Raw genomic sequence first — 27999 nt, 5'->3', positions numbered from 1 at the left:
ACAGTCACACCTGAGGGCCACCCAGAGGACTTCTGGCTTCTGTTTATTGCAGTTGACACGACACCTGCGACACCTGTGGGCCTTCCACCCCCGGAGACGGCCAAGCCTGAAGGCCGAGGGGGCCCAGGCTGCCCTCACCGAGTCCTTGTCTCAGAGCATGGAGCCCAGGTGCGTCTTCTACTTCCCGGGTCCTAGGTGGGGTGGGCCCTGTGCCCCCACCTTCACCCCTAAGCCCGGTCCAGCAGGGCGTGGACGACTGCAGCGATGTAGGGGAGGCCCCTTCCTGAGGCCCCCTCCTCCTCCAGGATGTGGTGGGGCTGGCACAGGGACTCCTGGGGGAAGGGGCCAGGTTAGCTTCCCCACAGTGCCCCCGACGACTTCCCACCCATGGCAGGGGGTCGGGGGCAGGCACGGGCATTGTGGAAGACACCGTGCACTCGGGGCTCGGTGACAGATGGGACCCAAGAAAGCTGTCAGCGGTAACAGAAGGGAGAATGACACAGGGGCTGAGGCTCTGGGAGCATGAGGCTGGCATTTCCAGAAGGAGATGCTGGGAGGCACAGAGCCATGGCCATGGCCACTGCCACCACCACAGAGAGCAGAGGCGTTCAGAACACACACAGACCAGACATGCTCACGAACACACACACACACACATATACAGGCAAGGCGGCCACGGTCTCTGTACAGTTTATAGAGAGATAGGAACCTGGATTGGGCCCCACACTCCTACAAATATAGATCCTTTCTACAAAATAAGAGATAATTTAGCCCCCCATAGCAGCTGGTGGGGGGAAGGGCATAAAAGGAAAGGGGGAACTCCAGCTCCTGTCACCCCTCAGGGGGCACAGAGGGCAGGGGCAGGGCCAGCGGGGGCATGAAGGCACTGTCAACAGAGGTGGGGACTCATGGGTCTATCGGAGGGAGGCCAGAGGCTGGGGGCCCAGGGTCTGGGGGCACCAGAGTGGGGCCTCTGAGGTCAGTGTCTATGAAGGGGTGCACTAGTGTCTTTGGTTGGGGCTGAAGGCACCAATGGTGGGGTCAGGTGGAGCAGGGGCCTTATAAATAGAAGGGGGGAGGGAAAGGGGTGAAGGAGGGCTGATTTTGGGTCCTAGGAACCCAGGAGCCGAGTGTAGGTGACATAGAGCAGCAGCATGAAGATCACGTAGAAGACTATGAAGCCGCCCAGACCAGAGTGGGGCCAGAGGGGCGGCAGGGCCTTGCCCCCCACCCGCTTCACGGCCTCCAACACAGTCCGCAGCCCCCGGGTGGTGCCCTGGAGGAGATCCAAGGGCGAGCACAGGTCAGCCTGGGGGAAGAGGAGAGCAAGTGGACAAGGACAAGGGACAGACATCAGCAGCAGCAGCAGGACAGTCCCTCCCACCCCTGCCCTCATGTGCCGGGGCCAGAGCCACGCCCACATGCTAACGTGCAAGACAGGGAGTACAGGGCAGGGGTCATGCTGGGCAGGTGACATGCAGGACAAGATGGGGCATGCAGGGCAGGGGACATACGACAGGTGACATGCAGGGCAGGGCAGGGGCCTCCGTCTGAGAGCAGACACCAGCTTCAAATGGAAACCTGCCATCCATGCCACATGCTTGAGCCGGGGATGCCACCACTCTTTAGAAAGCAGCCCCCATACCTCAGGCACCCCCATTTTTCGACAGGCTTCTAGGAAACTCTCCACGTTCTTCCGAGCCTTGAGGGCACTGAGTTTTGGCTGGGGTGGGTAAAAGAAGAAAATGTGGTAACGGACAAAGTCCGCAGGTGCCCCTGGCCCATCCCCTGTCTCCTCCCTGGCCCCAACTGACCACAGCAGGGGAGGGCACATGGATGAAGGGCACGGAGCGAGGCCGTAACTGGTTGGCCAGCTGGCACAGGATGACCCCGCTGGCCAGAGCCTCGGCCAGGTCCTCAGGCAGGGGCCGCTGCAGCCGGGACTCAAGGACCTGGGAATGTAGATGACAGAGCAGGAGTAAGGGAAGGAGAGGTGTCTGGGAGGCAGGCAGAGGGGGGAGCTCAGAGCCAGTAGGGAACTTGTGCCTGCCCCTTTCTATCCTCAGGTGAGGTGCCAGAGTGGGTACAGAGAGTATGGAGGGAAGCTGGGTCCCAAGGACAGCAACACAAGGAGGTGCCAGGCCTAGGCCCCTGCCCACGCAATCCCCGCCTCTGCTTACCTGGCGCAGCTGAGTCATTAAGTCCTTCTCATCTGGATCCTGGGGGGTCCGCCGAGGTCTCAGGACAGAGTCTGGTGAGGAAGGGCCTAGAAGAAAAAGGGGGGCATGGGACTACCTCCACTGCTCACCAGTGACTCTGTAGCTGGGTCCCATTGGCCTGGCACCCACACCTCCCACCTCTCTGCTGTGGGATTTTCTTTTTCTTTTTCATGGAGATGGCATCTCAGTATGTTGCCCAGGCTGGTCTTGAACTCCTGGGCTCAAGTAATCCTCCCATCTTGGCCTCCTAAAGTGCTGCGATTACAGTTGTGAGCCACTGCGCCCGGCCTGCTTGTGTGATTTTCAACACAAAGGGACAACAGACCCAGAGGGTTCCCAGGGCAGAGGGTGAGGTAGAGGCTGGTGCTGGTGAGCACTAGGTCAGCACTGGGGAGGGTGGAGACACGCACCTGAGCCACTCTGAGAGGAGGAACGGAAGAGGAAGCTGTTTGGTCTCTGAATGGAGCCAAGCGGCCGAGGAACAGGTGCTGTCACTGGGGCCAGAACCAGGGACACAGTGACAGGAGGGGGTGAGATAGCCATCCCCTCTGTGTCCCACTCTCCCAACCAGCCCTCACCGACACAGGCCCCCGTCCTCCTCCCAAAGTCCCTGTTCCACCTGGTCCAGCTATGGGAAGGGGCTCCTGAAAGGTGGGGACAGGGCTGGGGGCTCCCTGCCCTGCTGCAGGCCCCGGTTGGGAGGCACTGGACTTAGGTGGGCTGCTGAGGAGAGACAGAAGAGACAGAAGGGAGTCAGAGGGGTGGTCATAGGAAGAGGAGTGGGGAGGGGATGCTGGCAGAAAACCTACTTGTGTGTGGCTTGAGTGGACGCAGCGGTGGTCCCTCCTGCAGCAGCCCTGAGCCCCAGCTTCAAGACGCTGGAACAAGGAGAGGTGGGGTTAGCCAGCCCCAAGGCAGAACCACTTGGGAGAGCTCCGCAGCCCCATTTCCAGGGCTCAGTGTCCAGCAACAGCCCGGAGAGGCCCTGGGTCCCACCTATCCTTCCTGAGGGTCCCCCATGCCCCACTCTGCTGCTGCTGCTGCCGCCGCTCCCGCTCCTGCCACAGCTGCAAGGTGTCCGGACGCCGCCGCTCTTCCCCTGCAGGCTCCTCCCGCCTGAGGGGCCAAGACAGGGTGAGAGGGGCCAACCCCAGGGTCGGGGAGGAGGAGCTGGGGGATAGGAGGATCAGGCAGAGGTGTCGGCTCAGGGTACCTGCTGCTTGATGCCCTCTCCCTGTCCCCTGCCCCGGAGCTTAATTCAGGTGGTTGCTGCTCCTGAGGAGACAACAGGAGAGTGGCTGAGGGCAGGCCTGTGCCCACGCCTGCCCTGTCCCCTCCTCCAGCTCCCCTCCCTCGGGAGAGGCACGGCTGGGCCCTCACCTCCACAGCGCCTCGCTCTTCATCCTCTGCAGGGACATGGCTGTCGATGAAGTCAATCTGCTCGGGGTCTCCGTCCGCTGGGGAGGCCAGCACGTCAGCAAGCAGGTGGGGACCCAGGCCCTGGTCCAGCCCAGCTCCCTGCCGGCCCTGCTACTCACCTGAGCCATCCTCCCTGCGTTCTCTAGGCCCCCGGGGCTCCCGGGCAAGCTCCGAGATCCGGAATGACAGCTCTGAAAATTCATCTGTTGACTGTAAAGGCAGAAACAGAGATGGGAGATGGCCTCTCTAAACATGGGGGCTTGGGGCCTCTTGGGGGCCTGTGTGGAACTAAGCCCAGGGTCTCTTCCCTGGGATGCTGGGGAGAGGGAAGGAAGAGGACAGCTCCAGCCTCTGTCTGGCACCCTGCAATTTGGAGGTCCCCAGTTCAAAGGTGTTCTCCCAGGGCTGACGCCCCCGATCTCCCATGTAAGACGCCATTACCTCATTTCCAGACCACCTCTTGCTGCCACTATCAACGCTGTGGAAGCCTGAGTCCAGCCCGCCATCATACCGACGTCCCGGGAACAGATCCTCTGCAGGGCTGGGCCAGCCAGAGAGATCTGGTCAGTCTGATGCTGGACAGCAGCCCCCCATCCTCCCACCAGAAAGCAGGTGGTACCTGGGGCCAGGAAGGGGGATGAAGTATCCCAGGGCTTCCTTCCTTCCCACCTAGGACTTACCAGGGACTGAAACTTGGGGGCCGGGAAGGGGCCAGGTCCCCCAGGGCCAACCCGCGTTGCCCAGCTTCTGTGGACAAGTACTTGAAGATATGAAGTTTCCCCTTCAGGCAGACCTGTGTGTGGGTAGCACAGGTTGGGGAGTTGGGAGAGAGGGTGGCTCCCCGGATCCTGCTCAGCTACCCAAGGGGACCTACCCCACTCCTGCCCAGCTGCACCCCTGTCCCCATAGCCCCCGCCTCACCTGGGCAGGTGGGCTCTGCAGGGGGTTACTGTCCAGCAGAATGACCTGCAGGTGCCTGAGTCGGCAGAAGGAGACCGGGATTCGGGAGATGCGGTTACACGAGAAATCCAGGCGGACCAGAGGGAGGTCCCCCAGCTCTGGGCAAGGAAGAAGTCAGGAGCGTGCTTAGGGCTGGGGCCTCATGCTCATTCCCTTGCCCCTGGCTCTGGCTGGCCAGTCATCCTGGGCCCAGCACAGCCTCTCCCCTGGGTGGCTCCAGTCATTCCCCAGAAACAACCTCCCTGCCCCTCTCCCCATGAGTCTGGTCTATGGTCTAAGCAAGCCTCCCTGAGGGGCCCATCCGGGTATCAGTCAGCTCAGCCTCCCCAGGAAGGCCCATCCAGATGTCGGCTCCCACTTAGCCCTGTCTGTCCCTCCTTGTCTCCTTGCCTGCCCACCCCACACTTGAACCCACCTTTCATTCTCAAATGATCAGCACAAGACACAAACCCGGCTCAAACACCTCCTGTGACGTGCAGCTAGGGCTGCCAGTGTAGAGTGGGTTGTGCCCACTCGAGAGTCCCCTCTCCCTAGCATGGGCCCAGCCTTCACCAGACTGGAATGCAGTGCTGCAATCTCGGCTCACTGTAACCTCTGCCTCCTGGGTTCAAGCAATTCTCTGCCACAGCCTCCCAAATAGCTGAGATTACAGGCACCTGCCACCATGCCCAGCTAATTTTTGTATTTTTAGTAGAGACAGGGTTTTGCCATGTTGGCCAGGCTGCTCTCGAACTCCTGACCTCAGGTGATCCACCCACCTCAGCCTCCCAAAGTGCTGGGATTACAGGCGTGAGCCACCATGCCCAGCCTTGCTCATTCCTAAAAAGGCACATTCTGGATTGATGGTTGCCCTAGCCATAGACTAAAAACCACAGCTCCCTAAACCCAGCACTAGCAAGGCTTCCATGACCTGGCTCCATGCACATGTCCCATCTCACTGCCCATCTCTCTAGGCCCTCAGCTTCTGAGCCTTCCCAGGTGCTGTTTGCACCTGTCCAGTTTCCTGTCTGCGCATCTTCTGAGGTTCAGCTCAAGCATCACCGCCTCAGTGGATCTTTCCAGATATCCCAGAGTCATGGAATTCACTGCTCCTGCCTCTGTGTCCCCGGGGTATGTTGCTTGGATTTCTTTTTATGGCCCAGAAAGAGCTCTTTTAATATTTTTTGACTGGGAAGGAAGAGGGCAGGGGCAGAAAGAATCAGGTAGTGGAGATGGTGAAAACAGATGACCACTTCACTCCCTTCATGTTCTTCAAAACCAAGTTCACACTCGAGCATACACAGGCCCTTCCTGCCAAACCAGGCTTGCCTTCCTAGCCCCGTGCTTTGCATATGCTGGGTCCGGTCCTCTGCCTGGATGCAGAAGGCTGGGGAATTCTCCTTCAACGGCCACCTCCTACTGCTCCTGCCCCTCTGCTGAAGTCTTCCCCAGGCCCCACAAGCAGAGTCCAGTGTTCACTCTCCTCCGGCCCCCATCCAGGCATGCTGCCTGGGGGACGTCCCTATGACTATCTGTCTCTCCTCATGAAGCCATTAAATCCCTAAAAAATGGCCCTAGATCTTAGACACATCACCTGCATCTACCTGGTCCCAACCTAAAACACAGGAAGCACACACCCACACCCACACACACACACAACACACACACACACACCACACCACACACACACACACAAAACAGACATAAACACACACACAGACACAAACCCACACACAAACAACACACACATATACCAACAACACACACAGACACGAAAACACACTGCTGCCTGCTGAATCAAAGGCATGCCTGCTTTGAAGCAGAGGCGACGAGTGCATCACAATGAGCTCAGTAAAGGGCCGTGTGGGCTCTGGCACTGGCCTGGGAGTCTCTGGGAGGAGTGGCAGAGCATCCCAACTCAGGTGTTTGAGAGCCCCTGCTGGGGTGAGCAGGGATGGTGGGTGACCTTGAAGGCCCCTCCGACCTTACCAGTCTATCGGGAGCTGATGCACTCACCAGCTCCCGTTCTATGCCTGTGCCCACATTTCTAACAGAGCTGCTCATCTGCGCCCCGCCAGCCTCAGAGGGTTGCTAGGTCAAGATCAAATCAGATCATTTACAGTTTGTTTTATATATTGCAAAAGCTTGGGCAATGAAGGTGTAATTCTCCTCTGAGGCTTCCTGGCCTGTAACTTCTCTAAAGCACATACACTGTTCTGGACTGAATGTGTCTCCCTCAAAAGTCCTATGCTGAAATCCTAACCCCAAAAGCGATGGGATTAGGAGGTAAAGCCTTAGGGAAGGAATTTAGGTCATGAGGGTGGAGCCCTCGTGAGATTTGTGCCCCTTTATCAAAGAGGCCCCAGAGGGCTGCCTCTGTTCTCCACCATCAGAGAGTACCATGAGGAGCCAGCAGTGTGTAACCCGGAAGAGCGCCCCACCGTGGAAGCACCCAGATCTTGAACTTCAGCTTCCAGAACTGTGAGAAATGAATGGCTGCCATATATAAGCCACCCGGCCTTCAGTGTTTCTGTTACCGCAGCCTGAGCCGACCGGGACGCACACACCATTACCTCCTCCCTGGTTCTTCATTCCTCTCACCTTCGGGCAGCGTGCTGAGCTGGTTCCTCCGCACATTGAGGTCCCGCAGGGAAGAGAGGCCACACAGCTCTGCAGGCAAGGACTGTAGCTCATTGCTGCTCACATCCTGGTATCAGGAAGGCAGTGGGAAGGGGCCATGAGACCAGGCTGAGCACAACCTGCCCTCCTGACTCTCTCTTTGGTCCAGGCCTTCCCCAACCTCCCCGAAGAAGGTCCCTGTTGCCTGGCTCAGGGGTCCCTCTTCTGGCCCTGTCCCCATCCTCACAAGCTGTCGAAGGCTTCCCAGGGCACCGATAGCAGGGGGCAGGGCTCCCAGCTTGTTGTTGCTGACAATGAGGACCCTCAGGGGCAGCTGGCAGATGTAGGGTGGCAGGGTCGACAGCTGGTTTCGACTGTAGAAGGGAGAAAGGCAGTGGACTGGCTCCCCAGGCATGGCATCCCAGCAGTGCCATCCTCTCAGGGTCACCGGGAGGGTCACTCAGTAGTACTTGAGGCTGAGAAGGACACACTCCCATGCGCTCCTGGCTCAGGCTCCCTACCTGAGGTTGAGGTAGGTGAGGGCTGTGAGATTCCCCAAGGCTGGGTTCAGGCATCTCAGGCAATTGTGGTAGAGGCTCAGGCCCTCCAGGGACACTAGCTGGCATGCTGCCTCGGGCACCTCGGGAAACCGGTTCCGGGACAGGTCTAGGGAAAGCAGGTGTCAGGGGAGAGTTTCAGAAAGGCCCAGCCCCGGACAAGACCTTGAGTCTCCCCAGAGTCGGCTGCCCGCTCCCTAACCTCCAGACCTAAAGATTCAAGGCCATAAATGTGGCCTCCCAGGAGAGATAACAAAGCCCTCTGCCAATGGGAACACATTCCAGGCGTGAACAGAGTGGCACAGGGAAGGCAAAGGCCTTAGTGTCACTGGGCTGGAGAAGCCCAGACTGGGGGGGTTGGGGGGGGGGCTGGGGAATGCTGCGATGTCAATGGCAAGCTAGCCTCGAGAGCAGCTGGAGTCTCTAACTCCTGTGGTTCCTGTTCAGAGATGTCAGGTGAGGTGGAGGACAGAAGGGCAGAGAAGCGGTCAGTGCTGAAGGGAAAACAGTGAGGCGTGGGGCTGGGGGGACTCCAGGAGGGAATATGGGAAGCCCCTGGGGAACTGCAGGGAGAGCCCATCACTCCTTGGGACCCTTCCTCCCTACTCCAGTGTTTTCAACGGGGGAGAAACCACAGGCCACTCTCTCTCAGCTCTAGAGATTAAGTCCCTGACACTGGAAGAGTTTTCCACCAGCCCCAACAACCAGCAAGCCAGGTCCAAAGGACTCTAAAGTTACCAGTTCCCAAGGGTTAGGAGGGAAGGGCAAGAAGACCTGGTTGGAGACGGGAGCTGGAGTTCCCAGGTCCCTCCCATCTGGGCTCCCCTGGCCCAGGGCAGGCCTCCTTCCCACCCTCTACCAGCTCCAGGAGCCCCGCCCTGCTTCCTCTCTTACTGACACAGACTTCAAGAGATCAGCAACTGTGTGAGCATCTCGGGCATGGCAAGGGTGGAGAGTGTGGGAAGGGCTGGGGTCTACTATCACCGTCTTATCTGGAGCACTACCTTGCTATCCAGAGGCTGGCAGCCTCGGATTCCTTTAGCGTGGAGCCACTAACCACTTAGACCTGGAGAAGCCTGCCTTTTCGTTTCCTCAGCCAGCTGGTCCTGGGAGGGGCCCAGGGCCTGTGAGGGGAAGTCCCAGGCCACACAGACCTGGTGAGCTTCAAGGGCCCTTTCAGGCAGGGGCAGGCCAGCAAAAGCAAGCTGAAGGGAGGAGAAGCTGGGTATATACCCTGAGGAAATGAGTCTTGTGACAGGAAATGAAGCAGAAACAATCTGTCAGGTTCTGTCTATGGTAGGCCCTGTGTTTACCAGGGTGGATGACAGCCTGATGCCTCGGGACCCCTCTGTCTTCCTCTCTGCCCAGCCCTGGTGCACAGAGGGCTATCTCCTGGCCTGGGAGATAACTGTTCTGGAGAGGGTGAGGGGGATGGCATCTGCCCCTTCCAGCCACACCTCCACCTGCCCACTTTCTCTCCGTCTGCAAGTGTGTTTGTGTGTGTGCATGTGGACGAAGCGGGTAGCGACTGAGTTCTCAGAGATCTGATGGGGTAAGCAGTGGAGGGGACAAGAGCCAGGGGCGGAAGGGAGCTCTGGCGGGAGGCAGGGCACAGGGGGCACAGGATGTGGTCTGGGAGAGAATGAGCTGCACTTCTCCTTTGCAAGACAGCCCCTCCCGCCACCTCAGGATTCTTCCTACTATCATCCCAGGGAGCCTAGTCCAAGGGAGATCAAGGTCCCAGGCCATAGGGAAGACGCTCAAAAAGAGATGGGAAATGGGAGGGGAAGGCTAAAGCTAGTCCAGGCAGCAGAGCGTTGATGCTTTTTGTCTGCTTGGAGGGTGAGAAGAGAGGGAGGGCAGGGTGCAGGCAATTCTATGCTTTTGTCACTTCCCCTTCTGCCCTAGACTCCCTAGCACCCTGCTTGGGGAGAGGGGACAGAGGACAGAGTTTTGGACAAGAGGGACCCCACTTGGCCTAGAACCTGGGCCCTGGAAGGACTGAGGATTCCTGCATGGAGAGTGGGGCAGAGCAGTGTTCTCCAGAAGTTTGGATTTTCCCCGAAAGCTCACAGGAGCTGGGCTGCACCCTGAGCGGGAATGTTGGGGGCAGGGGGCGGGAGCTGGGAGGGGCCGGGGAGCTCCGGGTAGTTTTCCCCAAGAGTCCATGCTGGGAGAGACAGCCTAAGGAAGTAAAGAATAACATTTGGTCTTTGTCAAAAAACAAGCAAGGGGGAGGGGAAGGGAACAGACTGCGAGTGTCACACAGCTGCTGAGGTCAATCTGGAGCGTGGGGTTAGGTGGTGGTGGGAGGGAACTGGGCTGTAAGGGGCGGGAATGGCTCCTGGGGCTCACTCATTCCTGATCTCCCCATCTCACGATCTCACCCGTGGCAGAGCAGGCGAGATCAGCGTGGATAACCACTGGTTCTCCCAAGGAGAGGAGAGAGAGCAAGTACCAGTGCCAGCCTGAGTGTTCCAAGGCGAGCAGGCACCTGCTTAGGGAGAAATACGTACTTTCCTCCTGCTCTGTACCCCACCCTGCAGATGAGAGGAGGAGGCCTGGGCTGGGGTGAGGCTTCGGGAATGCAGTCCTCCTCCTCCCGGCTCCTGATACCCACCCCCAACTGCAGGCCCAAGGTCACAGGCTGCCTCCTGAGCAGCTGAGGCCTGACTCACCTGTCACAGTTAAGTCCCCCACCCCCTACCATCCACAGACACCAGGGTGGAGGGTGAATGGTTGGACGGATCCTGCGGGTGGAGGCGTGGAAGGATAGTCTCTAGCTGGCCAGCACTTCCAGCTAAGAGATAAGATTTCCTTCCCTCCAGCAATGGCCTCAAGTCCCTCCCCTGGGGGAAAGCAGAAACTGAAATGGGAATTATAGGGTCCCTATGAGGTCACAGGCTCCACAGTGACCTCACAGGCTTAAGAAGGAGGAGGAGTCTCAGATAAAGAGGTTGGGGATAATAGGCGGAAGCAGTCAAGGAGAAAAGAGTGAGGGAGGTAGAGATTTACTTCTTTCCCATAGGTTGGAGGGCTGCGTGGACAGTGGAGAGGGCCAGGACCTTAGAGGGCGGGGTTGCAGCACATAAAGCAGAAACCTTGGGAGTAGGGACCAGTCCCTGGGAAGGGGGTGCCTAGGACTGCTCGGATCTTGGCGGGACGGGGGTTAAGAGGTGTGGATGAAGACGAGGGAGAGAAAGTAGTGATTAGAGGAGCTCATGGGGACTGCTTCATGGACTGATCGAAGCTGAGGTTAAGAGGTCAAGTAAATGATCCAACCAGGTGAAGGGCGGGACCATCCTACAGGTGCGCAGCTATGCAAATAAAGAGAAAGGAGGAATCACTCCCAACGCTCGGAGGCGCTGGGCGTTCTGTGCAAACCAGAAGCATTGTCTAGGAATTCCGAAAGATGGGAGCGGGTGGCTGCAGGTTTACGGCAATCAGGAGGGGCAGCAACTCTGGCCGCCAGGTGAAGGGGCGGGCCCGATTCCCAGGCTGGGCGGGGATTCGGGGCGGGGATATGCAAATGAGGGCCCCGGTCGGCCCTGGGGCCCAGGGCCCGGCTGCACTCACCAGCCTGGGTGATGTCTGACAGGTCGTAGCTGCGGGCCGCACCCCGGGGGAAGTGCTTCAAGCGCCGGTTAGATAGGTTCAGGGTCCCGGTGGCCACGGCCTCCTCTAGGGCCCGCTCTGCAGTGCGGCTCCCAGGCAGACCCGGAGACCCGGGTACGGAGGTCGTTGCCGCCGCCTCCTCACCCCCAGCGGCGAGTGGACCCACTACGGCCGCCGCCATCCGCTCTCGGCGGCTCCTGCTGCCTGACTGACGGGACTGGCCGTCCCTCCTTCTCCCACCCACCTCCTTGGAGCCGCCGTAGTTGCCTCAAGAGGGAGGGAGTGGTGTCCGGGACCCGACGGACCAATCGTGGTCCCGAGACACGTCAGGAGCGGCCAATCAGAGCCTGTCAGTGGAGTGGAGCCTCCGGCGCTGGAGTCTGACGAGAGAAGGGAGGGGAAAGAGCATAGAGCGCCCGCCAACGGCCGACGCTCCAAGCCGTCCCGCCTAGCGCAGCCGGACCCAATCACAATGCTCAGATCTGGAGGTGGGGCCAATCAGGTTCAACCAAGAGGAGGGGACTACAGCGCTCAACTAGCAGTGAAACGGGCCGAGAGACCGCAAGCAGGGGGCGCCTACTCCTCGTCCCACAAGGGCCAATCGTAAGCCAGATACGAGCGAGTGACTGTCAAGAAGGCCAATTAGATCCTCCTTAGGGAATCTGGACGGGCCTCTTCTCTGAGGGACGGCTCTACCTGCCAATAGCATGAGCGAGAAGGCGGTCTCTTTGCTAAGGAGGAGGCGGGTGAGCTAGAATTTTTAACTCTGAGGTTAAGAATGCGGAGCCCCGGGCCGCGTGGGAACGCCGTGCGCGGCTGCAGCGGCGAGTCTGAGCTGGACGTGTTAGGGGGCTAGCCGGCGTCGAGGGCTGGAAGGGAGTTGGGCGACTGCTGGAGGCCAGTGCGCTGGCAGTTGTCGCAGCTGAAGGGACGGCGGGGGGGACCTCCGGTTGTGGAAGCTCTGCAGGGGTCTCAGGACCCCCGGGCTGTGGCGGGAGGGGGCTTCCCAGAGCCTGAAGACGCCCAGCTGGAGGAGGGAGGGTGTAGGTGCATCGTTGCACGGTCTGCCGTCTCTCCCGAGGAGCATCCCTGGACAGGACTGGAGAAGGGACCAGACCTGGGGATTTTAGAGGCTTAGAAAGGATATCAACGCCTAGAACACACCCTTGGTGCTACGAATGCAGAAACTGAGGCAGAGGGAAGTTGATGCGTTAGCAAGAGCGAACAGCAAATCCTGAGAGCTGGCCATAGAAACCAGGTCTCTGGAACCTCCACGCACAGCCCTTTCCCGCTCCCTCAGTTTTCACAAAGGATTTTTTTTTTAACCCCTTTCCCTCCCTCCCTCCCTTCCTTCTTCCTCTCTCCCTCTTCCTTCTTTCCTTTTTTCTCTTCCTTTTTTTCTTTCTGTCTCTTTTTAAGTTAAAAAGGTCTGGTTCTGTTGCCCAGGGTAGAGTGCAGTCCTGCAATAATGGCTCACTGCAGCCTTGAATTCCTGGGCTCAAGGGATCATCCTGCCTCAGCCTCCCAAGTAGCTGGGACCACAGGCGGCACCACGGTGCCTGGCTAATTTATTTTTAATTTTTGTAGAGATGGGGTTTTGCTACGTTGCCCAGGCTAGTCTCAAACTCTTGGCCTCAAGCGATCTCCTGCCTCTGCCTCCCAAAGTACTGGGATCACAGGCGTGAGCCACCACACCTGGCCTTCAATGGACTTTTTCTTTCTTTTGAGAGAGTTGCTCTGTTGCCCAGGCTGGAGTGCATTGGCTCGATCATGGCTCACTGCAGTCTCAACCTACCACCTCAGCCTCTGAGTAACTGGGACTACAGACATGCACCACCATGCTGGCTAATTTTTGTAGAGACAGGGTCCTACTGTGTTGCCCAGGCTGGTCTCAAACTCCCGGGCTTAAGCAGTCCTTCCACCTCGGCCTCCCAAAGTGCTGGGATTATAGGCATGAGCCCCCACACCTGGCCCACAGTGGCCTTTTTCTGTTCACAACCTCTCGTTTGCCTCCTGGGGTGAAATGGAGTGGATAAAGGGGACCCAAACACAAGAGGAATGAAAAATACCTTTCTGTCTACTTGGAGATCTTAACCTCCTTTCTGGTGGCATAAGTTCCTAATGCAGTCCCCTTTCTATGCGGTGGGTTGCCCAGAAGCAAGTCACTGAGGTTGCTTTCTCCTACATTTATATCTCAGAGGTTGATATTCCTGAATAGTTGTTGAGTTATTAAAATTCCATCCTAGGCATCCCAGCCTAACTATGGCTAGGCGCCATACATAAGGGAATTTGGGTGGAGTCTGGTGCAGTCAGTGGATGGGTCTGTGACGCTGTGCAGTGAGGGCTGGTGGGCCAGGAGGACAGGACTCCTTTGAGACCCTGCACAGAGCCAGCCACTCCTTGGATTTCTTGGTGTAGATCTGACCCATTCTGGACAGACACAACCCCAACCCCTGCCGTTTCACCTCACATAAGACAAAGCTAGCATCAGAGACCCTGGGAGAAATCCTAAGCTTTCAGTGGAAATCCATCCCTTTGTCCCACCTCAATAGGTTGTTCTTTATACATGCAGTGATGTTACTGTCCCCATGAAAGCAAAAGCAGTCTGCTTTTCTTTGTTTCTTTTCTTTTTTGAGATGGAGTTTTGCACTTGTTGACCAAGCTGGAGTGCAATAGCGTGATCTTGGCCCACTGCAACCTCTGCCTCCTGGATTCAAGTAATTTTCCTGCCTCAGCCTCCCCAGTACCTGGGATTACAGGCATGCACCACCATGCCCGGCTAATTTTATATTTTTAGTAGAGACAGGGTTTCTCCAAGTTGGTCAGGCTGGTCTGGAACTCCTGACCTCAGGTGATCCACCTGTCTCAGCCTCCCAAAGTGCTGGGATTACAGGCATGAACCACTGTACCGGGCCTTTTTTTTTGTATTTTTGTCTTAAAACTGGGTCTCGTTCTCACCCAGGCTAGAGCACGGTGGTGCTATCATAGCTCACTGCTGCCTTGAACTCCTGGACTCAAGCAATCCTCCTGCCTCAGCCTCCCGAGTAGCTGGAACTACAGCGGTGCACCACCATGCCTGGCTAATTTTTAAGTTGTTGTTTTTTTTAATAGAGATAGGGTCTCTCTATGTTGCCCAGACTGGTCTTGAACCCCTGGCCTCAAGCCATCCTCGCACTGTGGCCATCAAAAAGTGCTGGAATTTCAGGCCTGAGCCACTGGCACCCAGCCACAGTCTCCTTTTGAATATATTTTTCACGAGACTAAAAAGTCTGCTGAATCATTTCTGAGCTAAACAATTATTAGCAGAGTCACCTCTCCATCTCACCTGTCAAACTGAGTTTATAGTTTTTTGAGTTTATACTCTTGAGCTACCTACCAATCCCTGGAGGCCTTGGCCTGCTGAGATGTGAAGAATTCTCCAGTGTTTCGCTGCAGAGTTAGTACTAAAAGGGCCTCAAATGGGAAAACGTCTTGCTCCCTGAAATAAAGGTGTAATCTACAAATAATTCACACTTTATTTCTCCAGTAAAATGCATTTCCCTTGAGCCACTGATGGCTAGAACTGAGCTAGAACCCAGGAGCTGTTCAGAGATGGGCCCTGGGCAAGATTAAGGGGAATAGGTCACAGTGGAGAGGTTTGTGAGGCTGAACAGTGAGGTCACAGAGAGGTCTCCACAGACTCCATGGGGGAGGGGCCTAGGAGGCAGAGGGGCCCCAGAGGTCCCCCAAGCCTAGGCAGGGGACATGGTGTGGGAAAGCCAGCAGGAACAGGGGGCCAAGGGCCTAGGAGACAGGAGGGCAGGAGCAGGGAAAGGGCAGCCAGGATGAGGAGAAGCCAGAGACGGAAGCTGCAAAAATTCACCGGGCTATGCAGACAGGAGGAGGGGCTCTGGGTGAGGGGGGCTGGCCGCAGGAGATCGGGAGGTTTTATTTGGAGAAGTTAGGGATGGGTCGGTCTGGGGAGAGACGAGGACATGACTGCACCGAGCTGGAGTCAGATGAGCCCCAAGATAGGCAGAGAGAAGGGAGAAAAAGATGTGGGACCTTCACGGGACCCTATGAACCCCTTCTCGGGTAGGTGAAGAGAAGCTGCCCTTCTTGTGGCCCGGAGCTTGGGGGTGAAGAGAAGAAGGGGAGAGGGAATCCGATTTCTGTCCAGTTGTTCCCCCCAGAGCTGGTGAGTCCTTGGGGAGGCGGGTTGAGAATAATAGGATTGGGGACCATACCACCAAGGGGCCACCGATGACCACCCCCCACACTTCTTCCCTCCTCCCTCCCAGGTGGAACATATCATCTCATTCCTCCCAGTCAGAGACCTTGTCGCCCTCGGCCAGACCTGCCGCTACTTCCACAAAGTGTGCGATGCAGAGGGGGTGTGGAGACTCATCTGTCGCAGGCTGAGTCTGCGCCTCCGAGATCAGGGTTCCGGAGTCCGGCCCTGGAAGAGAGCTGCCATTCTGAACTGTACACCTTCCCCAGAACCTCCCATTCTCCTTGCCTCTGTCCTGCCTTAGCCCTCCTACTCTTAAAGTCCCCTGATGACCTCCACACTCCTAACAGTGCTTCCAGGGCTCCTTTCTCCAGAAGAAACAGGTCCAATTCAAACATTTTCCCTTGAGTACTTCCTCCAAGTCTTCAGAATCCACCCACAGTTCCCATTAGTGGCCTTCCTGCCAAGTCTCTCTGTACACAGACACTCTTTACCTAGATGCATCCTCACTCCCCAAACCTGGAGTTTTCTCTTCTCTAACCCAAGACTTCAGAACTCACTATTGATATTTTGGGCAAAATAATTCCTGTTGTGGGGGCTCTCCTCTGCATTGTAGAATGTTTAAGGAGGAAACCTGGCCTCCACCCACCAGATGGCCAGTAGCACCCCCCTTAATTGTGACAACAAATGTTCCTGAAGGACAGAATCGCCCCCAGCCTGAGAACCATGCCCTAAACCCTCTTCCCCTCCAGGGATCCTCTATGTAGTTACTTCTTACATCCACTGGGATATTAGGGGGACCCAGAAAGCAGATCCAAAGCTGGGGTGAGGGAGGGTGACCGGCCTTCGTCCATCATTCCTTTTCACTCCTTTTCCTGCCTCTTTTCCATCTTTTTTTCCTTCCTTCCTTTCTTGAGACAAGGTCTTGCTCTATCACCCACATTGGAGCACCCATGTGATCTTGGCTTACTGCAACCTCTGCCTTCCGGGTTCAAGTGATTCTCCTGCCTTAGCCTCCCAAGTAGCTGGGATTATAGGTGCCTGCACCCACACCCAGCTTATTTTTGTATTTTTGGTAGAGCTGGGGTTTTGTCATATTGCCCAGGCTGGTCTCAAACTCCTGGGCTCAAGCGAACCACCCATCTCAGCCTCCCAAAGTGCTGGGATTACAGGCATGCAAAAATTCACTGGGCTCTGAGGATGGGAGGTGGGGCTCAAGGTGAGGGGGATGCTGCACCCGTCCTCTGTGTCTTTATTCTTACAGTTTTCCTTGACATCACTGATGCAAGGTTGCACCAAAGAATTGCTCATTAAGAAGCACATGTTTGACCCTGGGCTGAGGTGGGGTGGAGACTGAAGTTCACACGTCTGGTATAATCTAAGCTTATTTTCCACCTCTCCTTTATAAGGGGTTTGTTCCCCTATCCTGGGGGATAGGGAGGCGCTACAAACCCGGGTGTCTGAGAAATCTACACGAGCTCTGACTCATCACCCTGGTGTCATCCCATCCCTTGAACCTTCAATCTCCTTCCCTCCTCCAGACACGAAGGGCCTGTATTTCCAGGCATTTGGAGGCCGCCGCCGATGTCTCAGCAAGAGTGTAGCCCCCCTGCTAGCCCACGGCTACCGCCGCTTCTTGCCCACCAAGGACCACGTCTTCATTCTTGACTATGTGGGGACGCTCTTCTTCCTCAAAAATGCCCTGGTCTCCTCCACCCTTGGCCAGATGCAGTGGAAGCGGGCCTGTCGCTATGTTGTGTTGTGTTGTGGAGCGAAGGATGTGAGTAGCAGAACCCTGGTAGCTGGGGGCCCACCTGTATTCCATTTTCATGCTGCTATAGAGATGTACCTGAGGCCAGGTGTGGTGGCTAATGCCTGTAATTCCAGCACTTTGGGAGATGGAGGATCACCTGAGGCCAGGAGTTTGAGACCAGTCTGGCCAACATTGCGAAACCCCTGTCTCTACTAAAAATACAAAAAATTAGCTGGGTGTGGTGGTGGGTGCCTATAATCCCAGCTACTTGGGAGACTGAGGCAGAAGAATCACCTGAACCTGGGAGGTGGAGTCTGCAGTGAGCCGAGATCGTGCCATTGCACTCCAGCCTGGGCAAGAAGAGCGAAACTCCATCTCAAAAAAAAAGACATACCTGAGACAGGGTAATTTATAAAGCAGAGGTTTAATTGACTCATAGTTCTGCATGACTGGGAGGTCTCAGGAAACTTACACTCGTGGCCAAAGGAGAAGAGGCACGTCTTACATGGCAGCAGGCAAGAGCGCACAAGCAAGAGCAGGGAAAACTGTTTAATAAACCCATAAGACCTCATGAGAACTCACTATCACGAGAACAGCATGCGGGAAACCACCCCCATGATCCAATCACCTCCCACCTGGGGATTACAACGCCAGATGAGATTTGGGTGGGGACACAGAGCCTAACCATATCGCCACACCTCTTTTGGGGGCTTAGGCCCCCATCAGTCCCTAGGTATCTTTCCTATGACCTCTGCCCTTCCACATAGGAACTTTAAAGCAAGGGCTCATTTCCCAACCCTGGATCCAGGCATCTCCCCTCCCACTCCAGGATCCAGCTGCCCCATCGTCATCTGGTTTTGAAATCCTAGATCCCAGACACCCTTCATCTTTTTCCCCAGTTTGCCTCAGACCCAAGGTGTGACACAGCTTACCGAAAATACCTCTATGTCTTGGCCACTCGGGAGCAGCAGGGAGTGGTGGGTACCACCAGCAGCCGGACCTGTGACTGCGTGGAGGTCTACTTGCAGTCTAGTGGGCAGCGGGTCTTCAAGATGACATTCCACCACTCCATGAGCTTCAAGCAGATCGTGTTGGTTGGTCAGGAGACCCAGCGGGCTCTATTGCTCCTCACAGGTGTGGTCCAAAGCAGTGGCTTTTGCAAACTGTTTCCTGCAGACTCCCCAGGCCCTGCTGCAGGGGAGGGGGAGGAAGGTCCCTCAGAGCGGGTTCCATATGCCACCTTATCCTAGTCTCCATCTAAACAGCTCTGCTTTTCTCTGTCTCCCAGTCTAGGATTCTGCTTAATATTTTACATCAATAAAAGGCCCAGTCTGGGTGTGGTGGCTCATGCCTGTAATCCCAGTACTTTGAGAGGCTAAGGCAGACAAATCACCTGAGGTCTGGAGTTCGAGACCAGCCTGGCCAATATGATGAAATCCCATCTCTACTAAAAATACAGAAATTAGGTTGGGTACAGTGGCTCACACCTGTAATCCTAGCACTTTGGGATACCAAGGTGGGAGGATGACAAGTTCAAGAGATCGAGACCAACATGGTGAAACCCCATCTCTACTTAAAAAAATACAAAAATAAGGCTGGGTGCAGTGGCTCACACCTGTAATCCTAGAACTTTGGGAGGCTGAGGCGGGTGGATCACCTGATGTCAGGAGTTTGAGACCAGCCAGGCCAACATGGTGAAAGCCCTAGTAAAAATACAACTATTACCCAGGTGTGGCGGTCACCTGTAATACCAGTTACTCAGAAGGCTGAGGCAGGAGAATCACTTGAACCCAGGAGGTGCAGAGGTTGCAGTGAGCTGAGACTGTGCCATTGCACTCCAGCCTGGGCGACAGAGTGAGACTGTCTCAAAAAAAAAAAAAATTAGCCGGGTGTGGTGGCACATACCTGTAGTCCCAGCTACTTGGGAACCTGAGGCAGGTGAATTGCTTGAACCTAGGAAGTGGAGGTTTCAGTGAGCCGAGATTGTGACACTGCCTTCCAGCCTGGGGGACAGAGCGAGACTCTGTCTCCAAAAAAACACAAGAAAAAGGCCCTGCTGCCAAAAACCAGTTTGCAAACCACTATTCTAGTGAATACATGATTTCAAAAAGTTTCTTGGGCCCGGCACAGTGGCTCATGTCTGTCCTTCCAGCACTTTGGGAGGCTGAGGCGGGTGGATCATGAGGTTAGGAGATTGAGACCATTCTGGCCAACATAGTGAAACCCTGTCTCTACTAAAAATACAAAAATTAGCTGGGTGTGGTGGTAGGTGCCTGTAATCCCAGCTATTTGGGAGGCTGAGGCAGGAGAATGGCTTGAACCCAGGAGGTGGAGATGGCAGTGAGCTGAGATTGTACCACTGCACTCCAGCCTTACGACAGAGTGAGACTCCATCTCAAACAAAACAAAACAAAAACAAAGAGTCTGATCTTGGCAGGGCATGGTGGCTCACGCCTATAATCCCAGCACCTTGGGAGGCCGAGACAGGCAGATCACTTGAGGTCAGGAGTTCAAGACCAGATTGGCCATGATGGTGAAACCCCGTCTCTACTAAAAAAAAAAAAAAAAAAATACATATATATATATATATATATATATATAAATTAGCCAGGCATGGTGGGGGGCACCTATAGTCCCAGCTACTCAGGAGGCTAAGGACTGAGGCCTGAGACAGGAGAATCACTTGAACCTGGGAGGCAGAAGTTGCAGTGAACTGAGATTGTGCCACTGCACTCCAGCCATGGGTGATAGAACCAGACTCCATCTGAAAAAAAAAAAAAAAGGCAGGGCACGGTGGCTCACGCCTGTAATCCCAGCACTTCGGGAGGCCGAGGCGGGCAGATTATGATGGTCTCGGTCAAGAGATCGAGACCATCTGGCCAATATGGTGAGAACCCCATCTCTACTAAAAATACAAAAATTAGCTGGGCATAGTGGCACATGCCTGTAGTCCCAGCTACTCAGAAGGCTGAGGCAGGAGAATTGCTTGAACCCAGGAGGTGGAGGTTGCAGTGAGTCGAGATTGTGCCACTTTACTCCAGTCTGGTGACAGAGTAAGAATCCCTCTCAAAAAAAACTGATCTCTCCAGCTTCCATGCCAAGCACCTCATTATACTCCAAACTGCTCCCTACTTTCCCAGTGTCCTCTATACTTAAGCCCTAGGCCTGAGACCCTCTAGGATTTTTCTTTTTTTTTTTTTTTTTTCGGGAGGGGACTGAGCCTGACAACGCTGCAGGGCTTTGAGGCTAAGACCCACAAGACTTTTCTTAAAAAAATTTTTGTGGGTGGGGGTTAGAGATGGGGTCTTGCTATGTGGCCCAGGCTGGTCTCAAACTCCCGGCCTTAAGTGATCCTCCCTGGCCTTCCAAAGTGCTGGGATTACAGGTGTGAGCCACTACACTTGACCACTTCTAAACTTCTGAATGCCAGGCAGGGCCCTCAATCCCCAGACCTCTCACTCAAATTGGATTCTACCAAATCTGCTAGATTTTTCTCTCCACTTGTCTCTCATGCTGAAGCACTTCCCTGACTTATTGTGGTGGCTGGAGTCTGGGAGACTTGGGGTCTCTCTTCCCTTATTTCTTTCTTGCCTTTTTTCTCCCAGCCCCACTCTAGGGCAGTAAATATGTCACCTGTATAGTTTAGGGAGCCTCTTGGGATGTTTATACAGCTATTGGAAAATCCTCTCCCCAGCTAACTGTCACCCTCCCCTACTCCCAGAGGAAGGAAAGATCTACTCTTTGATAGTGAATGAGACCCAGCTGGACCAGCCACGCTCCTACACGGTTCAGCTGGCCCTGAGAAAGGTGTCCCACTGCCTGCCTCACCTGCGCGTGGCCTGTATGACTTCCAACCAAAGCAGCACGCTCTACATCACTGGTATGGATCCCCACCACACCGCAAGCCCCCAACCTTGGTTAGACCCTCCAAACACCAACACCCCTCACCCTTACTCCAGCTGGATGAGGAACCCCTGAGGGCATCCTAGTGAAAAGATGTGTTTAGGGCTGGGTGTGGTGGCTAACACCTGTAATCTCAGCACTTGGGGAAGCTGAGGCAGGCAGATCATCTGAGGCCCAGAGTTCGAAACCAGCCTGGCCAACATGGCAAAACCTCATCTCTACTAAAAATACAAAAATTAGCTGGGTGTGGTGGCAGGTCCCTGTAAGCCCAGCTACACCAGAGGCTGAGGCAGGAGAATCACTTGAACCGGGAGGTAGAGGTTGCAGTGACCAGAGGTCATATCACTTCGCTCCAGCCTGGGCAACTGAGTGAGACTTGGTCTCAAAAATAAAAGATGTTTTTGGTTCCCAGACATTATGGCTGATGCATTCCTAGTGGGTATGAGGACTCTCAGGCTCCTGTAGCTTTCATCCAGATGGGGCCTTATCCCTAGGAAATGGGTGCCCAAAGCTGCTGAGCTGAAGGCTCCTGACCCCCCAGAACAGGGGGGAGTGTATTTCGAGGTGCATACCCCAGGGGTGTATCGCGATCTCTTTGGGACTCTTCAAGCCTTTGACCCCCTGGACCAGCAGATGCCGCTTGCTCTCTCACTGCCTGCCAAGGTAGGCTCTTGGAGGGATGGGGCAAACCAGAGGGGTGGGGCCATAGGGACTGGAAGGTCTGAAACCTTCAGGAATCAAATGATTGATCCAGATGGACAGGGGATCCCCAGGGAGAGGGCCATGCAAAAAGAGATCAGCTTGGGGCTGGGCACAGAGGGAGGCTGAGGAAGGAGGATCACTTGAGCCCAGGAGTTCTAGGCAGCCTGGGCAACATAGCGAGACCCATCTCTTAGATAGATAGATAGCTGGATAGATCAGCTGGGGATGCCAGGTTAGTGGTTGGGAGACTCTGGAGCTCAGAGTTCCTCTGGAGAGAACAGAATGCCTATCTCCCCTTTCTGTCTTGCACTCTAGATCCTGTTCTGTGCTCTTGGCTACAATCACCTTGGCCTGGTGGATGAATTTGGCCGAATCTTTATGCAAGGAAATAACAGATACGGGCAGCTAGGAACAGGGGACAAAATGGACCGAGGGGAACCCACACAGGTGAGATTATTTTCCAGCAATTCTTCCCAACCCCCTTCCTCCAATCCCCTAACCCCCAGATCTGTCCACTTCTCCAACTTCCATAGAATCCAGTTTCTGCTCCTCTGAGAAATTAAGCCAACCAGTATGTAATGCCAGTGGTACTGGCCCATGTCTTACCTAGGGTTGGCACTATGAGGTCGATTCTCTGCAGTGAACACTGTAAATGTAATAGAAATTTGGTGAAGGGGTAGAGTGGGTGACCTGAGTGAGCTAGAGTAACTTCTAGAAGAGGTTTAAGTAGGGGCTGGGTGTGGTGGCTCATGCCTGTAATCCCAGCCCTTAGGGAGGCTGAGGTGGGTAGATCACTTGAGGTCAGGAGTTCGAGAACAGCCTGGGCAACATGGTGAAACCCCATCTCTACTAAAAATATAAAAAATTATCTGGGTGTCGAGGTTTGGTGGTGGCCCACACCTATAATCCCAGCAGTTTGGGAGGCCAAGGTGGGTGGATCGCTTGAGGTCAGGAATTCAAGACCAGCCTGGCCAAAATGGTGAAACCCTATCTCTACTAAAAATACAAAAATTAGCTGAGTGTGGTGGCAGGCACCTGTAATTCCAGTTACTCAGGAGGCTGAGGCAGAGAATGCTTGAACCCAGGAGGCGGAGGTTGCAGTGAACTGAGATCATACCACATCACTCCAGCCTGGGTGACAGAGCAAGAGTCTGTCTAAAAATAAAAAGAAAGAAAGAAAAATTAGCTGGCATGTTCTTGTAATCCCAGCTACTCGGGAGGCTGAGGCAGGAGAATCGCTTGAACCTGGGAGACCGAGGTTGTGGTGAGCCAAAATGGTGCCACTGCACCATCTGATGCCTGAGCATCAGAACGAGACTCTGTCTCAAAAAAAAAAAACCGATGTGAGCAGGGCTTCGAAGGTTACATAAGACTTAGGTAGTGGTCTTATGTCAGCCAGCCTTGTGCAGAGGAGGCCAAGGTGGGGAGCCTGCCAGGAGGCTGTTGAGTGACAAAGGCCTGTCGCTGCAGCGAGAATGGGAAGGAACGGACATAGGAGATATTTGGGAAGAAAATGAATAGGCCCTCGAAACTGTTTAGATGTAGAAGAGTGAGGTATAAGCCAGAGGTGGCTCGAAGAAAGGTGATATCTCCCACCTGTAATTCCAGCACTTTGGGAGGCTGATGCAGGCAGATCACTTGAGCCCAGGAGCACGAGATCAGCCAGGACAACATGGTGAAATCCTGTCTCTAGAAAAAAATACAAAAATTAACCGGGCCTGGTGGCATGCACCTGTAGTCCCAGCTACTCGGAAGGCTATGGGGTGGGAGGATCGCTTGAGCCCTGGAAGTAGAGATTGCAGGGAGCTGAGATCATGTCATGGCACTCTAGCCTGGCCAACGGAGAGACCCTGTCTTCAAAAAGAAAAAGAAAAAAAGAAAAGAAAGAAAGATGGTATTACCAACAAAGTGAGAGTTAAAAAGGAGTACTGGTTTAAGGAAGAAGAGAGTGTGAACCTGGACCTCTTGCAGTGAGAGTAGAACACTCAACTGGAGGCTGGGCAGGGAGGCTCACGCCCGGAATTCCATCACTTTGGGAGGCCAGGGTGAGCTGATCACTTGAGGTCAGGAGTTTGAGACCAGCCTGGTCAACATGGCGAAACCCTGTCTCTACTAAAAATACAAAAATTAGCCAGGTGTGGTGGTGTGTGCCTGTAATCCCAGCAACTTGGGAGGCAGAGGTATAAGAATTGCTTGAACCTGGGAGGCGGAGGTTGTAGTGAGCCAAGATCGCACCACCGCACTCCAGCATGGGCGACAGAGTGAGACTCGGTCTCAAAAACAAAACAAAACAAAACAAAAACCCACACAATTGGAAACATCTAGCTGGCAATTACATTCTACCTAGGAACATGGTTGCACAGACAGAGGTAGAGACTGAAAAGCATCTCTGGGAAGCAGGCCCCGTGGTAGGCAGTGGTTGAAGAAGAGGTGCCTCTGAGACAGGCCATGCACCCCTCTAATACCTGTCCCAGAAGCCACGGGAGAAGGAAGTTTCATATGGGATGGGTGGCAGGCTGGTTAATGGTGATGGTGTGACAATGTAAGATACATTTAGTACTGACATGGAAAAGACAGTCATGCCATATCTTTAGGTTTAAAAAATTATGAAATAGTTTACATCATATCATTTATTTTTATTTTCCAGACATAGTCTCTCCATTTCCCAGGCTGGAGTGCAGTGGCACATCTTGGCCCACTACAACCTCCGCCTCTCCCAGGTTCCAGTGATTTTCCTGCCTCAGCCTCCCGAGTTGCTGGGACTACAGGTGCATGCCACCACGCCTAGTTAATTTTTGTATTTTTAGTAGAGACAGGGTTTCGCCATGTTGGCCAGGCTGGTCTCGAACTCCTGACCTCAGGTAAGCCACCTGCCTCAGCCTCCCAAAGTGCTGGGATTACAGGCATGAGCCACCGCACCCAGCCACTCTTTATTTTTATTATTACATTTTTGAGATGAGGTCTCACTGCTTCCCAAGCTGAAGTGCAGTGGCATGATCATAGCCCACTGTAGCTTCCAAGTCCCCCGCCTCAACCTCCCAAGTAGCTAGGACTACAGGAATATGCCACTACGCCTGGATAATTTTTTTTTTTTAATAGACAAGGTCTTGCTCTGTTGCCCAGGCTTATATTGAACTAATGGTTTTAAGCAGTCCTCCCACCTCGGACTCCCAAAGTGCTGGGATTACAGACGTGAGCCACCACACCTAGCACTATCTCATTTTCTGTTTAAAAATACATAACTTGTCCGTCCTGGTGGCTAGCATCTGTAATCCCAGCTACTAAGGAGGTTGAGGCAAGGGGACTGCTTGAGGCCAGGAGTTAGAAGCTGCAGTGATCACACCACTGTACTACAGCCTAGCTGACACTGAGACCCTCTCTCTAAAACAAAATATACAACTTATGTGTATTTATTTGTTTAGCCAACAGTAAAGAATATCTAGCAAGATGTTAATAGTGGGTGGTGGGATTTCCAGTGATTTTAAAACTAATTTTTGCTTGCCAACGTTTCATAATTTTTCTAGGATGATCATCAATTACTTAGCAGTGTCTTTAGAATTAAAGCGCTAACAGGCTTAGGAGAAGGAGCAGGCCGAAGAGGCCCTGGGATTTAGCTGCTGAGAGGCCAAGTGCCTTTAGAGACAGCACGTCAGTAGTGTAGTAGAGAGAAAAGCCCGATCCCTGGGAGTTGCTGGAAAGACTTGCTGTGGGAAGGAACAACAATGTGGTCAAGCTCAGATTGGTCATGTAACCAACTCTGCTGCTTGAGAGAGAGACAGGCAGGAAGTGGCAAGAAGCAAGTAGAAGCGTTTTTTTCAAAAACCGGGCGGCCATTTTGGAAGAGAACTATGGTATAAGTTGAAAATACTAGGCCAGGTGCAGAGGCTCATGCCTGTAATCCTTCACTTTGGGAGGCCGTGAAGACCAGCCTGGCCAACATGGTGAAACCCTGTCTCTACTAAAAATACAAAAATTAGCTGAGCATGGTGGTGCATGCCTGTAATCCCAGCTACTTGGGAGGCTGAGGCAGGAGAATCACTTGCACCTGGGAGACGGAGGTTGCAGTGAGCCAAGATCGCGCCACTGCATTCCAGCCTGGGCATCAGAGTGAGACTCCATCTCAAAAAAAAAGAAAATGGAAATGCTAGAGTGCTGGCTGGGCATGGTAGCCCACGCCTATAATCCCAGCACTTTGGGAGGTTAAGGCAGGTGCATCACGTGAGGTCAGGAGTCTGAGACCAGCCTGTTCAACATGGTGAAACCCTGTCTCCAATAAAAATACAAAAATTAGCTGGGCATGGTGACAGGGACCTGTAGCCCCAGCTACTTGGGAGGCTGAGGTGGGAGAATCATTTGAACCCAGGAGATCTTGCCATTGCACTCCAGCCTGAGCAACAGAGTAAGACTCCATCTTAAAAAAAGAAGAAAGAGAAAAAAGAAAATACTAGAGCAGACAGGAGGGACAGTGGAAGGAAAGTCCTTCCTCGGGGTGTTGTGGTGGGCTACCCTGGAACTGCGCAAGGAATAAGTCTCCCCGAGGCTGGACTGGCACAGACGTGTGGGCTGACAATGAGGGGTACATAGCAGGCCCAGGGCTCAGGCAAGGAGCCTGAGGGTACACAGCAGGCCCAGGGCTCAGAAAAGGAGCCCCCCTTTTCTGGGGGGCATAGATGAGGTACCAACAGAAGAACAAGACCCCATGTGACCAGTTAGAGTATGGGGGCTGCAGGGGTCAGCAGGGCAGACCTAGGGTGCAGGGCAGTGCTGGCTCCCATTTTGTCATCCCCATTTCACATTCTGCCGGAGCCTTCCAGTCAACCTTTTCCCACTCTGGCTCCCCAGTCCCTTGGTGCTCCTTGCTCAGGGCCCCTGGCTGTGTGTCCCCAGGTTCGTTACCTGCAGCGGCCCATTGCCCTGTGGTGTGGCCTCAACCACTCCCTAGTGCTGAGCCAGAGCTCAGACTTCAGCAAGGAGCTGCTAGGCTGCGGCTGCGGAGCTGGGGGCCGCCTCCCCGGCTGGCCCAAGGGGAGTGCCTCCTTCGTCAAGCTCCAAGTCAAGGTCAGATTGGGGTCAGGGGAGTGGGCACCCAGGGAGGACGAGAGCCCTGAGCCAGGAAGCCCACAAGACTGTAGCTGGAGCTCCTGCAGGGACACAGGGAGTCCCATTTCCCCAGCACCACCCCACCTACTTCCTCTGCCACATAACATGCACTTTGCTCTGTCCCTTAGCAGACTGTGCTGGCCACAACACCCCTGGGATTTAGCAGGCTCAGGGCTGGTATGAGAGGGAAGAACACAATAGACAGATTAGCCTGGGCTCCCTGGGAACCCCTGCAAGGAAAGCACCACTCAGCCCCACCCCTTTCTCGCCTCTTCCAAGGTCCCTTTGTGTGCCTGTGCCCTCTGCGCCACCAGGGACTGTCTCTACATGCTATCCAGCCATGACATTGAGGAGCACACCTCCTATCGCGACCTGCCGGCCAGCAGGGTGATGGGGACTCCTGAGCCCAGCCTAGGGGCTGGAGCACCCCAGGACCCTGGGGGAACGGCCCGGGCCTGCGAGGAGTACCTCAGCCAGATCCACAGTTGCCACACGTGGCAGGACCGTATGGAGAAGATGAAGGAGATCATAGGGTGGATGCCCCTGATGGCCGCACAGAAGGACTTCTTCTGGGAGGCCCTGGACATGCTGCAGCAGGATGTGGGAGGTGGGGGTGGCGGCCCCCAGTCCCTGAGAGCTAATCCCCCTCATGCTAGCCCGACCCCTGGAGGGAGTCCGCCCCAGCCAGGGGCTAAGGAGCAATGACCACTCTGCACATGCATATGGGATGGGGTTGCTAGGGGCTGGGGACCACTAGCCAGGGTAGGGCAGGGAATTGTTTTGTAAAATGTTCAGGGGGCTGTCCAGGAGGGGCCCCCAATCTGACTATCATGGACAAGAAATTTGATGGATACAATAAAAGGCTGCAGCGAGGCCTGGTGTGGAAGCCTGGGGGCTGGAGGGCCAGGGGCAGGGATGGTGGCCTGCTGCCCGGCTCAGTGGGTGTGGGAGGGCAGAAGCCCA

At 54.9% G+C, this 27999-nt stretch overlaps 2 protein-coding genes across 9 annotated transcripts; one reads left to right on the top strand and one right to left on the bottom strand.

Moving 5' to 3' along the window:
• Positions 1-24: 24 nt before the first annotated feature.
• LRCH4 (leucine rich repeats and calponin homology domain containing 4) lies at positions 25-11578 on the bottom strand. 3 transcript variants are annotated; one of them, XM_078356202.1, is made up of 18 exons: positions 11330-11578; positions 7718-7862; positions 7444-7570; positions 7179-7284; positions 4560-4696; positions 4319-4431; positions 4080-4179; positions 3758-3848; positions 3600-3676; positions 3433-3494; positions 3216-3335; positions 3029-3097; positions 2839-2942; positions 2630-2713; positions 2181-2266; positions 1815-1952; positions 1646-1723; positions 25-1309 (listed from the first exon to the last, which is right to left on the bottom strand). In XM_078356202.1, exons 1-18 carry the CDS (start codon positions 11547-11549, stop codon positions 1112-1114), a joined length of 2055 nt encoding a protein of 684 aa, XP_078212328.1. In that variant the 5' UTR covers positions 11550-11578; the 3' UTR covers positions 25-1111. The 3 variants fall into 3 exon arrangements, with proteins under 3 accessions (XP_078212328.1, XP_078212333.1, XP_078212340.1); XM_078356214.1 differs by having other exon boundaries at positions 86-332; XM_078356207.1 differs by lacking the exon at positions 3216-3335.
• On the top strand, positions 11145-27910 carry FBXO24 (F-box protein 24). Of its 6 annotated transcripts, none has more exons than XM_035281120.2 (10): positions 11145-11225; positions 15447-15545; positions 15649-15832; positions 17120-17358; positions 18231-18465; positions 21053-21211; positions 21776-21897; positions 22252-22383; positions 26824-26994; positions 27316-27910. In XM_035281120.2, the coding sequence occupies exons 1-10, from the start codon at positions 11166-11168 to the stop codon at positions 27739-27741; spliced, it is 1827 nt and encodes a 608-aa protein (XP_035137011.1). In that variant the 5' UTR covers positions 11145-11165; the 3' UTR covers positions 27742-27910. The 6 variants fall into 6 exon arrangements, with proteins under 6 accessions (XP_035137011.1, XP_035137016.1, XP_035137013.1 ...); XM_035281122.3 differs by lacking the exon at positions 11145-11225 and adding an exon at positions 11906-12114; XM_078356219.1 differs by lacking the exon at positions 11145-11225 and adding an exon at positions 15074-15261.
• The last annotated feature ends 89 nt before the right edge of the window (positions 27911-27999 follow it).

This window comes from Callithrix jacchus, chromosome 2, assembly GCF_049354715.1.
Source record: "Callithrix jacchus isolate 240 chromosome 2, calJac240_pri, whole genome shotgun sequence".
Classification (NCBI taxonomy): Eukaryota; Metazoa; Chordata; class Mammalia; order Primates; family Cebidae; genus Callithrix; species Callithrix jacchus.
This window is presented reverse-complemented; position numbering and strand designations above follow the sequence as displayed.